The sequence below is a fragment of the Antechinus flavipes genome, chromosome 6, assembly GCF_016432865.1.
Source record: "Antechinus flavipes isolate AdamAnt ecotype Samford, QLD, Australia chromosome 6, AdamAnt_v2, whole genome shotgun sequence".
Lineage (NCBI taxonomy): Eukaryota > Metazoa > Chordata > Mammalia > Dasyuromorphia > Dasyuridae > Antechinus > Antechinus flavipes.
The window spans coordinates 27,907,569-27,921,670 of NC_067403.1; the positions used below are offsets into that span (position 1 = coordinate 27,907,569).

Genomic DNA, 14,102 nt, shown 5'->3' on the forward strand with positions numbered 1-14,102 from the left:
GCTTATTTCATTTCCTTCTTCCCTCATCTAATATGGATCATAATCCAAACAATTCACTATCCAGTTTGTCAGTATTCTTGCACCCAGAATTAATTATAGCACTCTGGGTATCGGTGGTTTGGACACCCCACCAGCATTCACGTAGCCGGTGATTGCATTAGCTTTTTTTTTCTTTAAGTAGGTGCTGTGCTATTGCTCCACGTTGAGCTATCATGTCCAGTCTTGTGTCATTTCCATATTTAATAAGCGGAGCATCCATATCTTGATCCTGGTGATGGTTAAAAATGTTGAATCTACTTTCTGTGGCCTCCTGAGATTCCTCATTCCCTTTGAGTACATTTCTTTATCCCACTCAGAATTTATTTAAATGCAGCCCACATGTTTCCATTTCATCCACAAAATAGACTGAGTCATTTTTGTCAAATGCTAAAAAGTCAAGACTGCTTTACAAATATTCTCTCGTTTGATCCTCACAATAACTCTGGGAGGAAAGTACTATTAACAAGCCTGATTTATAAATAAGTGTATTTGTAGGGTATTTATTAAATACACTTAATTAATAAAGTGTATTTATTTATAAATAAATTTTAAAAAATAAAGCTGGATTTGAACTCAGATCTTTCCAGTCTCAGTGACATCCAACTGCTTCTTCAGCATCTCACTGCTCAATTTAATTATAAATGGGGGAAAGGATTCTATTGGAGTTCTCTGGCTTTTTAGAATCCTGTTCTCCTTCTTAGGACGCTTTGTACATGTTCTTTGTGGGGTTAAAGTTCTCTCCCTCTCACTGCTTTCCCTCCAGCCCCATGGGACAAGTCAGAAACCCACTAATAGGGATAGTCCAGCAAAGCACATTCTGCTGTGGGCCGGCTGCGAGCCGGATTTTAAGTCTGCAGGAGGTGGGTGGTGTGATTCATCTCCAGAGCTGAACTCCTGCTTTATCGTTGCAGCCATCAGTTCTAAAGTCCTTCAAAGCTGTTTTTCTTGAAAATGTTGTAATACAAATTGTTCTTCCAGCCCTGCTCTCTTCATCTGCATCAGCTCATAACTGTCTTCCCACTTTCTTCCAAGACTGTTCGTTTCATCGTGACTTAGGACAGAATAATAAATAATCTTTTACATTTGTATTCCACAATTTTTAGTGGTAGTTTAGTAGATTTTTTCACTGCCTCGGTTTCCATTTTTGGGATCTTACAAACATGTTGCTGTAAATGGGTCCTTTTCTTCTTTGAACTTTGGGAGTGTAGTAGTGGCTGGGTCAACGGTTTTGGATTACTGGGATATAAGACCACATTTAAAACCATCAAACTTGTTTTTTTTAATCAGTATTTTTCTTCCTAATAGGTTTTCCGATATACATGTTTTTTGCTTACACAATTCTTTTTTTTTTTTTCCTCAAATAGTCCTATCCATCTAATTTCATGGAACATATGAAGTCAAACAAGTACAGTGTCATTTATTCTACACCGAACATGTTACACAATAAATTCTATCCGACCCCAGAAGGCCTTAGTTCTAATGGAATCCAGATGGAACCCGTCGATCTCACGGTGAACAAGCGGAGTTCCCCACCTTCGGCCGGAAGTTCACCTTCCCCACTGAAATTTCAGACTTCTCACAGGCGAGCCTCACCTGGATTAACTATGCCCTCGCCTAGCCCACCTATGAAAAAATTCACGCCGCCCCCACCGGGCGTCCAGCCCTTCAGTGTGCCATTGCCGATCCCACCGGTGATGGCAGCTCTTTCTCGACACGGAATTCGCAGCCCTGGAATCCTTCCAGTTATACAGCCGGTTGTTGTGCAACCTGTACCTTTCATGTACGCAAGTCACCTTCAGCAGCCTATAATGGTTTCTACTGTCCTAGCAGATGAATTGGAAAATACAAGTAGCATGCAAGGTAAGACACGCTCTCTTTTATTATTATTGGCCATTATTGTGGCCATAATAATAATATTTTGGCCAGTAATTTAAATTATTATTTTTTATTATCATCAGCCATTATAGTGGCCATACTAATCATTATTTTGGCCAATAATTTTAAGTTATTATTTTTTATTATCATCGGCCATTATTGTGGCCATACTAATCATATTATTTTGGCCAATAATTTAAGTTATTGTTATTTTTTATTATCATCGGCCATTATTGTGGCCATAATAATAATATTATTTTAGCCAATAATTTAAGTTATTATTATTTTTTATTATCATTGGCCATTATCATGGTCATAATAATGATACTATTTTAGCCAATAATTTAAATTATTATTGCCCATTATTATGGCCATAATGGGCAATAATTTAAATTATTAAATTAAATAATTTGTAGAATTGAGGTACACATCTGAGAGAGAAATTCTGGGTAAGAAAGGAAAGGAGCCAGTGAAGTGTTAAAAGATGTTAATGGTAGACTCAACTTAAGATGCAATTTAAGATTGCACCAGTACGATGCATCTGTGGCCTCGGACACCCTAGGAGATGTCATTGCTGAGATTATTGGGGACCATGCTCTCTAGAAACTTAGAGGGCAGCTCCCTGGGCTTACAGGCATTTAAGATAAAACCAATGGTCATTTACTAAATATCTTTTTTTTAAAAGTTGGGAACTGTGTGGTCATGTTTACAGCCTTTATTCTTCAGCTGGTAGAGTGCAGGAAGCTTGACTGTAGATGGGAAATTTTCAAAATCAAGGTTGAAAAGCATGAATTTCTACTTTTCCCTTGCTTCTTTGTGGCACGATAATTAGTCACTAAAACAAAAGTTCTAGTGAGATTATACCCAGAACTTTATCATTTTTGTGAGAGGAAAGGAGAGCATTGGTTGGAGATAGGGGCTGTCCAAATGGTGTTTTCCCACCGAGACTGGTAGAATCCTGGCATTTCTCAACAAGGGCCCTTAAACTTATTTCCCTTTCTCTTTTGTCCCCATCCAGTACCTGTAATCGAATCCTACGAGAAGCCTATTTTGCAGAAAAAAATCAAAGTAGAGCCTGGGATTGAACCACAGAGGACAGATTATTATCCTGAAGAAATGTCACCCCCACTAATGAACTCAGTATCCCCTCCACAAGTTGCAATGTTGCAAGAGTAAGTATATTTGGATCTACCTGTCATTCGTACAGAATCGTTTGCCATCAGGTGGCTGAGGACATGGCGGCGGCAGGATCAGCCATCGGCTGTTATGTGAGCCAGAAATTGGGATTTTGTGCCTAATGACAAATTAAAGGAATACCAGAGAGGCTGAGTAAATAATGGCTACAGTTACAAATCAAAGAACCTGGAGGGACTTCCACTAGAGAGGTCCCATCTTTTGTCCTTGGAGCCCCACTCTTTGGGCCATCTGGAATTATTAAGTTCAGCATGCAGTTTGATACTGGGGACCAAAACTGCAGCCTCTGATCCACTTCCCACACTCCTTGCATCCTCTTTTCAATTTCATTCTCTTTTATTAAGCCATTTTTCAGACCAAAGTGATCCTTATTTTCCATTTTTATAACACTAGAATTTTTCAGATTCAAAAGACCAATATGTCCTAGAATTACAGTTTAGTAGCTTTTGAACTTTTTCCACCCCTTTTCCTGACCCCTTTTCACCCAAGAAATTTTTACATGACCCTGCATATAACATACATACATACCAGATATACAGGTTAAAAAATAGATATGCAAATCAAACATTTACTGATTTAAAAAATCAATTTCATGACCCCACATTTAGGTACAAGACAGTTTTAAGAAGCTGGACCCTAGTAGCATTCACATTCAATCCTGTTCACATTAGGTTATTCTTTGATCATTATGACTCTCTCATTTTGGTAGTAGGAATGTGAACTCCCATTAGTTAAGAGGAGGGAACAAATTTTTGCCTTAATTTATTTTACACAAAGACTTTATTCTTTTTTAATGAGAAAGAGTTCATATGTTTCACCAAGATGCCAAAGTAATCCATGATGATCAAAAGCAAGGGCTATGATATTCCTAAATATTAGTTGTTATGGATTTTAATTTTAAAAGGTTATTTTGAAAATACCACCCCATTACTTTCAGAATCTCATTTAAAATTGGATGAAAAGTCTTCATTTTATTGAGGAGAGCCAGAAAATTCATTTTGTTTTGAATGATCTCATCACTCAGGAAGCAAATAGCAGCGCTGGATTCTTACTGAGGTCTCTAACTCCAATTACACCACAACTTGTAAATCAACTGTCATTTCTGTTCTTTAACATTTCTGTGCTAATTTTTATTATTGTAACTGATAGCGAAAACTTTAGTGTGTTTCGGTGATCTCTTTACGAAGAAACCTTACGTTGCCATATAATTGAGTGATTGTTATATTTCATATTAATTCCGAGTGGTAAAATGCTGGTTTTTAACACTACCAAAAACTTAGACACCGGCTAAGTCACTCTTTAAATGAGTGGTTGTTAAGCGAGGTATTGAATCTTCACCAGTAAGTTTTCCACCGTTTGGACAGTGCGCTCCTGGATGAATGCTGTTCACACACAGATGTGATTAAGTCATGTCTTGGACCATCCCCAGTGGTGTCCCACACAGTCAGTCGGCGGGCCAGGAAAGAATCACTTGTAGCCCTCAGCCTATAGTTTCACAGCCCCGCTTCAGCCCGCTCCAGGATGTTTCCATTATGTATTCCTTACTCTGGAGGCATCGAATAAGGCTTCAGAACTAATTTCTTTGAAGCATGGCATGCTGACACGGCATACTTTCGAAGGCTTCAGGAAGGCAGTTTTTGTGAGAGAGTTCAGTTTTATACAATTGCAGCCATATTTGGAAGGAAAAGTTCTAGGGGATGGAATGTCTGGTCTTTTTTTTTTAAGTTGAATTTTTTATTTTTTACTCTAGCCAACTTGAGGGAAACCAGCTTTAAAAAGTTGGTTTAAGACTGAAACAGCTTGAAGATCGCCACCTTTTCCACTAACTACCCCAAAGTCCCATAAATGAGAGCACCCAGCCTCCTCACTCACCTCAGAAGTTTGGACTCTGGGGGGCTTGGGGGATTTGGAGGAGGAGCTTCTCACCATTAAGCAGGCTCTCCTTTTTGGCTTTTAAAGAGGTTCTGGCATACCCTCTTATTTCCAATATCCTCGAGAGCTTTTTGCTTGTTTATAATTCTCAAAACAGTTTTTAGAATTTAACATTAATGGGCCTATGAATAGCTTTTAAAAAAAGTGGTAGGAATATTTTGCTACTGTCAAAGCATAATATTAGCTACTAAAACGTGGGGCAAAAGTAATATTGTTAATAGTAGTCAAAAAGTAGCTTATAGGTGTGAAATATTTAAATATTGGTTTATGAAATTAAAGACACATGTTGCTTTGGTTTTTGTCTTAATGAAAAGTGAAGTATTGTCTTCAAATATAAAACATAAAGAATGAAGTCTCCTCACCCGCCAAAAGTTTCCCCTTTTATTGCCGCCTCCTTCCCCTACCTCAGTTGGCCATACTAGTTCACCCATCAGTCCCCTGGTTAAATTATTATACATATCAATCATAGTACTTTTTTTAAGGATCATAATCCATTATGATTCACAAACATAGATTATAATTGTTGGAGTATTTTTTCATAAACAAGTACATATATGATTTATACGAGTTCCTCTAAATGAAAGTTAAATTTAGAAATAAAATATAGATGAAATATAATCAAAATATAAACAAAATATAGACAAAGTACACTTTTTAAAAAAAATTAACTTATCTTATTACATTAAGTTCCAAATTGTCTCGCTGCCCACCACACATATCTTAACACTTATTTCCTTAGAGATGGGATAACAATATTGCTGTCAGTGTATACAGTGTTCTCTTGGTTCCTCTTGTTTCAATTCACTATTTCATGAAAATTTTTTCATGATTTTCTAAAATCAACCTGCCTGTCATTTTTTATACCATAGATGCACATACACACACACTTTAACTTGTTCACTTTTTTTTTTTTAAAGAGAAAATGTTTGATTTTCAAGCTGAATCACAAGGATAATGTATGTAGGATGGCTAACTGGTGCAATAATCTGGAGTCAGGAAGTTTAGATTGGCCTGAGCCATTCATTATGTGACCCTGGGAAGGTCACTTAATTTGTTTTCTCCAGTTTATTTGTAAAAAGAGGGTGATAATGGCACCTGCCTCTCAAGAGTTGTGAGAATCAAATGAGATAATAATTGGAAAGCACTTTGCACAGTAGTTTTATCAGTGTTAGCTAGATTAAAAATCATTTTTTATTTTAATCATCACAATTGATTATCAGTGATATTAACTGTATCATTACAGTTGAACACAATTAGAGGAGAGTTTTTTTAGGTAATTTCCTCCCAAGACGGCATCGTCCCTCTATTAATTTTTAAGCGGTGACATATTTCTCTCTAAAGTCTTGGTCTAAGTCAATGTGGAGGAAAAATTATGCTATGGAGAGGAATTGTTTCTGGGATTTTTTATATCTGGATTTCTCCTCTCCATATTAATGAACAATAATTGCATTTTAGCCACCTTGTAGTAGAAGCTTAATAAATGCTGATTTGAAATTCAACCATTCTCCTTCATTTTTCTTTAGGTAATTCTTAGATACCTTAGATACACTCCCATCTTTTCTTGTAGAATATCTTACCTGCAGTTACAACTCTTTCCAGTTTTATTCCTGAGCCCTTGATTCATTTCTTTGATTAAACATCTCCTTACTGTAGGAGCAAGGAAGATGGATAGTCTAGTAGGAGAAATCAGATGGAGAACACAGTAATGGAGAATGTGATTGACAGGTTCCAAGGGGGGCTGGAGGAAGACTTAAAAAAAGAACATCCAAGCTTATTCCAAGGGGTCTATACTTCAGTATACTCAGGGACATCCCCTTCTCCTTCCCTTTTGTATCTCTTTGCCATTCTGTAAACCCAAAGGCATAAAAATTAATTTATTAGGGACAAGTTGAGATTTGTTGCCATTTTCAATGTCTGTGTCATCGGCTATGAAAACCAAAAAATGTTTTTCATTGAAATTGGAGCCAGTTGCTGTATTAGCATGTGATCTTTTAATTAAAAATATCAAGTAGACATGTGAATCTGGGAGAATGCTTGGTCCTTAGGAAAAAAACATTTTTCAAAATTGGCTAAGCTGCTGGGCTGGGTTTCAACTTTTAAGTAGCAGGGAAATTTCACTTGATCTTCCTATTGAAGAATAATACTTGCTGTTTATAAAGTGTTTTAAAATACTTCACTCAGGATCTCATTTGAGCATTTAGTTATTTTTTTAAAATTAAAGCATTTTATTTTCAAAATGGGGATAATTTTCACCATTCACCCTTACAAAATCTTGTGTTCTACATTTTTCCCTCCCCTCCCTTAACAAGTAATCCAATATATGTTAAACATGGAGCACTTACTTAAAAGCACTTACTGTGTGCAGAGTCAAAAACCAAAATATAGCTGATCAGCCTTTAGGAATCTGATTCCTGATATTAATTCAAAGTCCCATCTGAGAGAGAGAAGTCCTCCCAGGAATCAGTGTACCCCTGGGGTTAAGAGCCAGGTAGGGCAGCTGGGAAGGTAGAGAGCCAGCTTCAGACATCCTGTGGGGGGATGGCCGCCTGAACCCTGCTTCCCAGCCTGGGGTGAAGGAGACACGCCCGCCACCAAACAGGAAGTTCTCTGCTAGGAGCGGCCTTAAAGTCTCGATGCAGACAAAGGAACCATTGCTCCTAAGATATAGAAAAGCTGTTATTTAAAAATTAAAAGCAAATTTTCTATTACGAGAGACCCCTCTACAAGACAAAAAGTGGTCGTTGCCTGACTCACGGGAGTCTTGGCTTATGGTGTTATTATCTACAAGCTCAGGACGGCTTAAATCATTTTGCTTCTGGGATAAAATGCTCTTAAGCGGACAGAACTAAATAAAAAACAAAGGTGATGATGGCTGGTGCTTATGAGTAAGATAAATTAATCGGCTTAGACTTCTTGAAGAACGTGAGGTAGACTTTCTGTTTGCCATTTTAAGGTTTTTTTTTTTTTAATTTTAACAGAAACCACCCTTCAGTCATAGTCCAGCCTGGAAAGAGACCTCTACCTGTGGAGTCTCCAGATACGCAAAGAAAACGCAGGATCCACAGGTGTGACTATGAGGGCTGCAACAAGGTCTACACCAAGAGCTCCCACTTGAAGGCCCACAGAAGAACCCACACAGGTACGACTGCCAGTGGGCCCAGAGTGACCCAGATAATTAGAGCCCTAACCTGTGTCTGTGTCTTGGAGCCATGGCCAGCCAGGAAAGGTCCCAGTAACTGTGGCCATGTCCGGTCCCTTGCCCTGGGGCTCGGGGGGCAGGGCCTTGTCTGCCCTGTTTGCACATTCCAAGGGCTGCTTGGAGCGTGAGCCGTAGGTGGGCTTTGGGTGTGATGGGGTTCAGTGAACCCCCATTGTGATGCTGGCTTTCGAGCAGGTCTGGCTGCTCGACCTGGGCCTGGACGACTAAAGGCAGGACCCCGGCCTCCTCGGGGAAGCCCCGAGTCTAGACCAGGGGGCTGGCCCTGGTCGCCTCCCGAGGGAAGACAGCCCCAGACCTGCCGTGGCTTGTGGGGGCCCCAGGCGACACGCTCAGTCCTGCCCTCTGCTTCAGCAGTTACTTCTAAGATTCCAACTCGGCAGGGATTCAGTGAAATGTCAGACAATGACGCTATTGCCCATCCTTCTAAGAACAGAAAATGTTAAATCGTCCGGCTGTGGAGTCAATCCTTTTTCTTCTCTTTTGCAGGAGAAAAGCCCTACAAGTGCACATGGGAAGGCTGCACGTGGAAATTTGCTCGGTCTGATGAACTCACAAGGCATTTCCGCAAACACACTGGGATTAAACCCTTCCAGTGCCCAGACTGTGACCGGAGCTTTTCGCGTTCCGACCACCTTGCTCTACATAGGAAACGCCACATGCTAGTCTGAAGTCCGCCAGCCTCCGTATCCGCCCTTCTCTCGCCGCCTCCCTCCCTTTCTCTAACTCATTTTTTTACATGTACATTTTAATTTGGATTCAGCTGGTCTGAATCGCTGAGTTTATACCATTAAAAACTTCCATATGGTCAGTAATAGATGGTATCTAACCCTCCTTTCTCCTTGCCACGGGTCAGACCTAAAGAATGTGAACACTTGTTGTTTCTGGGGATGCTAAGCAAACCCTCCTAGACATGTTTAATGTACTGCATAAGGGAACGTGTAAACTAACCTAGCCGTTTGTCAGCGTCTCCATGTATTTGCTCATCATATATTGACAAACCAGTAAATGTATTAGAAATCCAGTATCCAGACTGCTAGTTCTTGCCAGAACCCCATGCTTATGGGCCCTAGAATCTGGTTGGAAAGAGTGGAACGTTCCCCACGGGCTTAACCAGAACTGTGGCGGGATGAGACCCGATCGGTCAGCTCTTCCTTGTCGTCACTTGTCAGAAATCGCATTTGTTTCCCACCTAAGTTAGAAGCGGTATTTGTTGTCTCGGCCTCCTGCGTTCAGCCAGCAGATCACGTTCGGGACCGGGCGGTCAGCGCGACTCCTCCTATGGTGTCCACTATAAAGTGGGGAGCAGGAGGGGGTTCGGGGGGAGGCCGGATAGCTGCTCCCCCCCTCCCCCCAGCACGAGCATGCTGGGGGGCCGGGGTCCTGGGAGCATTTCCATCAGCCCCTTCCTGAACTCTCACTTCAGGTCTTCCCACTTCTCCGGTCCATGTTCCATCCGCGTCTACAGATTCGTACCATGAGAAAGCACAATCTTTAAGTTCTCCACCCTGGGTGCTCTGCAGCCAGAGGGATGAAGAGCTGAGGAGGTGACTGGGGAGATCACGAAAGCACCTTCCTTAGCTTTGGGGTCCCACAGGGCACCGTGTCCATTCCCATAACCTAATGGGTCTCACGCACTCTCGGGGTGTCTTTGAGAAACAGCTGTTAATGCTTTCCTAGATCCGTCCCTCTCTATAAATAGAGCTAGCGAGCACAGAGCACACACGCAGACACGCTGCGCAGATTTCCAAACGCGCCCACCATTCAGGGATCCACGTGTATCCACTCAGTCCCTCCCCTCAGCGAGCAGCGCCCCGGAGATCCCAAGCATCCTCCTGCTCGGGACTGGTGAGATCAGCATGGCGGGGTCCCGGCCGTGGGACGAGCAGAGCGGTCAGAACCCTGTTGGAACTGGAATCCCTGAGGAAGGTCTTCCTCAAAAGCTGGCTTTTGAGCAGTACTGTCAATCTGGGATATTGGGGGGCCCGATTTTCTGTTCTCAATTAGCAGATGGGGCACCCAGGACTAAAAGGGGGCATCTAGGATCTGAGGTGTGGCCTTGCAGAAGTAGGGAGAGGAGAGGCGCGAGTGAGAATTGTACCCCTGGGACCACTCAACTTCTAAGGAAAAGAACGTGGCTTCAGTAACGACCGAGAGGGAGCCGGTGCGTTTCACCATCTTGAAGATTCCATCACCTTTTGAATCCTGCGAGAGTTATGTGGGACAGCCAGTTGCTATGGCAATAAACTAAGCATCAGGAAATTCAAATGTGGAACAGTTGTGCATTTTCCAAACCTATTCTGTTTCTCCAGCATCGATGACCCACATTAAAATGACTATTTTGGTTAAGATGTATTGGGAATGAATGTATTATCTTGGCTTATCTGAATTATTTGGTTTTTTTTTCTTTAGTCCAGAATTGATTAATTTTATGGATTAAAAAATGGATTCACAATTTGATTCCTCCTTCCCTTCTCTCCCACCCCTTCTCCCCCCCCCCCCAAAAAAAAAAAAAAATAACACGAAGAGGTATCATTCAGGGCCAGAGCACCAACTTGAATTTCAGTTAATGTCCTCAAGAATCGAGATGGAATGAAAATAAGAAGGGCGTGTCTGATCCAATAAATGTAGTTTGTGCTGTTCTACCCCCCAAAAAATTTTTCTCAACTTGTATGGAATCTGTGGAAGAGATGGGGTGCCCTGAAATTTGAGGTTTGCATATTTACATTAGAAATAGCAAACGAGTTTTCAGAGGTGATTTGTCAGTGCTTTTAACTTGTTTCCTATTGGTTTGTTTTGGTAAGAAAACTATCAACAATCAACTTCAAAAAGAAAACAATCCCGAGACCTGATTACGCGTTCCCATGTTACTCTATCTTTAGTTTAATATTTGGCCTTCTCTCAAATCTTCCTTTATAAATATTGTATTTTACTCTTATAGATAAAATAAGACACTAGTGTCTTAGCAGTTTGTAGCTGTTTATTGTGGAAGGAGTCAAATACAGCGTAATCTCGAAATGCCCTTGGTTCTATACCCTATCATTCTCGATGTGGTTTTTAGTAACAACATCCTTAATCGATTATAATTGTACACGTGGAATTTTTTTTCTTAATTCCATTTGCTAAAGGATTTCTCAAATTAAGTGTTATGGGGAAGAAGTCGGGAAATAACAATCTGTCTTATTAGAGTTTTAAAATGTGAATCTACATCTTCAATGGGCATTAACTTTCTAATGGACTTTGGGGCTGGGGGATGTATTAGCAGAATAGCTACTACATACAACTAAGGAGATGCTAAATTAGCAGAAGGTTCATAGGAGAACTAGACGGATATTTTTTAAAATGGAACACTCAACTGCACTATCAGTATTGCACTAATAAAGGATTCTAGGTGATTTTGCTGATAACGTATAGCCCTGTGTGTCATTTGTGATCAGTTTATTTTTCGACAATCTCTTCGAGGAAAGCAGGTTTTGGCAGTGATTTGATTTGTTTAAAAAATATACCATAGTTCTTGATTAATCCCCAGAGTACATAAAAGTTGGTCAGAATATGTTCTCTTTCTCTTCAGTCAGGTTAACAACTTCTAAAACGACTGAAAATTCTTTCTAAAATTAAGCCATTTTACACACATTACATGAGGGCTACGCCAATCTTATGTCTTACAGATACTAGCACTTTTTTTTTTTTTTTTTTTTTTTTGCTATTTATGTACTTAATGTTAGAGGGTCAAAATAATCTTTCTGCTTAGCATCTCTTAAACCATACCTGCCAGTATAGCGGGATATTACATTTACAGTACTTTAATACTCGTGTAAACTATGCAGAAATTTTTAATAAAGTGTAATATATTTTATAAGCTAATAAGACTGAATGGGTAAGAGGTTTTTAGCATGCATTAGTATAACTTGCAAATACTGAAACATTTTGGTAATCTTTCTTACTAAAGATGTGAATGTTTAATGTACCTTCACTGTTTCTACTTTGGTAGTCCAATGGGAATTCAGTAATGACATTTTGTCATGTCAAACTGTGAACATAAATTTGTACTGTACAGTCCTCATATACTATATACCATATGCAATATATGTATTATAAACTTGTTAATAAAACCATCTGAATATTAAATGTGATCACATGATTTTTACATCAGAGGGGATGAAAGACGTTTCCTCGAAGAAAAAAATCTGGTCCACTGCCAGAGGAGACCTTCCCTTGCCCACGTAATTCGTTAGATAGGAAGGGAGAGGTAAAATGGTGATGAGGTTGATAGGATTTTTATAAGTAATAATTCAGGCATGAACAGTACAATATCGATATAGCAGGGAAAGATAAAATGGTAAGATTAAAAGTTGAAAAGAGTTTTATAAGTAATAATGAAGTTTTAAGTAATACATTTTATAAATTAAGGCTATCGATGTAGCAAGGAAAAATGTTAAGATAAAATAGAAGAGTTTTATAAGTAATGAGGTTTTAATATATTTTATAAATGATAAATAACTATCAATATAATGGAAAGGTAACAATGGTAAGATAGAGTTCTATAAGTAATGAGATCTTAATGCAGTTTGTGAATGATAAATAGCTATTAACAGGGAAAGGCAACAAAATGGTAAAATAAAAGTAGTTTTATAAGTAATGGGGTTTTAAGTAATACATTTTATAAATGGTAAATAGCTATTAATATAGCAGGGAAAGGCAACAAAATGGTAAGATAAAGTAGTTTTATAAGTAATAATATGATAATGAGCAATGCGTTTTACAAGTGATAAATAGCTATCATTAATATGACATTATTGTGTCAGGTATTTTATAGAAACCTCATTTGGTTCTCATCACCCTAAAAGGTAGGTGCTATTCCCATTTTAGAGTTGAGGAAATGGGTTTAAGTGACTTGCCTAGAGTTATACCAGGGAGTATCTGAGGCTGGATCTGGACTTGGAGTGACCGCTGTTCCATTGGCTGCCTTGGAGTAGGGGATCCGGGTCCATAGTCCCGTTACCTGACCACCTGTGATTTGTAACAACCTGTGTGTCTGAACTTTGGTTTTTTCTGCCTAAACTGGATATTGTATCCATGTGCTCTCTAACTCCGGTCTGCTTTTGAGCCTGCTTCCTTAGCTGAGTAACTTTATTATTTTTAATCTTAGTGGAATTAAGATTTTGTTCCCTTAATCTACTTCAATTGAAGCCATATTTCTGGGAAGCAGAAATAGGATTTAAAATAAAAAAACTCATTGAAATTTTTGCTCTAGCCATACCTTAAAAGTAGATGGGAGGCAGAAAAATCAGACAAATGAGTCAGAACCAATAGGGGTCAAGAGAAAAAGGATGCTGGGAAGGCGTGAGGGAGGGATGCTTACACAATCCAGGTGAGCATCATTGTGAATCTGTTTTTATACTAGGGTAGGAAGGAAAGGTGAGTGGGTAGAGTGGATTCCTGCTCACAGTGTTTCTTGGTAGGGATGCGGTTTATGTCATCATTGAGTGTTATTTTAACAGACAGATGTGGGTATATTCTATAAATTGCAAATTACCAGTAGAACCTATCAAAAATTAAGAATAATGGTCAACGGAAAACAAGTTCTTTCTCATGGAGGTTCTTTATTTTTGTTTTTGATAGCCAAAGCATGCACTACATGCTCATTATTGCCAAAATCTCTAGAATACAAATATAAACAAAATAGATCCTGCCCCTAGAGCAGCTTACTTTCTAGCTATGTAATAAATACATAATTAAGTTAAACATCATAAATAAGTTAAATGTAATAAAGAAGAGCAGGATGGGGCTGAGGGAGTCAATATGAGGAGTACAACGGTTCCCTCGGGGCAAGGAAAGGAGGGAG

The 14,102-nt window shown here is 39.4% G+C and overlaps 1 protein-coding gene across 2 annotated transcripts in view; it reads left to right on the forward strand.

The window, feature by feature from the left end:
• KLF3 (KLF transcription factor 3) overlaps positions 1-12,385 on the forward strand; it is a 32,108-nt gene extending 19,723 nt beyond the window's left edge. For both annotated transcript variants that reach the window (XM_051967401.1, XM_051967402.1), the window contains exons 3-6: positions 1,404-1,899; positions 2,933-3,086; positions 8,019-8,179; positions 8,747-12,385. In XM_051967401.1, the coding sequence (XP_051823361.1) occupies positions 1,404-1,899; positions 2,933-3,086; positions 8,019-8,179; positions 8,747-8,928 (993 nt within the window). In that variant the 3' untranslated portion in view covers positions 8,929-12,385. The remainder of the gene's footprint in view (positions 1-1,403; positions 1,900-2,932; positions 3,087-8,018; positions 8,180-8,746) is intronic.
• The last annotated feature ends 1,717 nt before the right edge of the window (positions 12,386-14,102 follow it).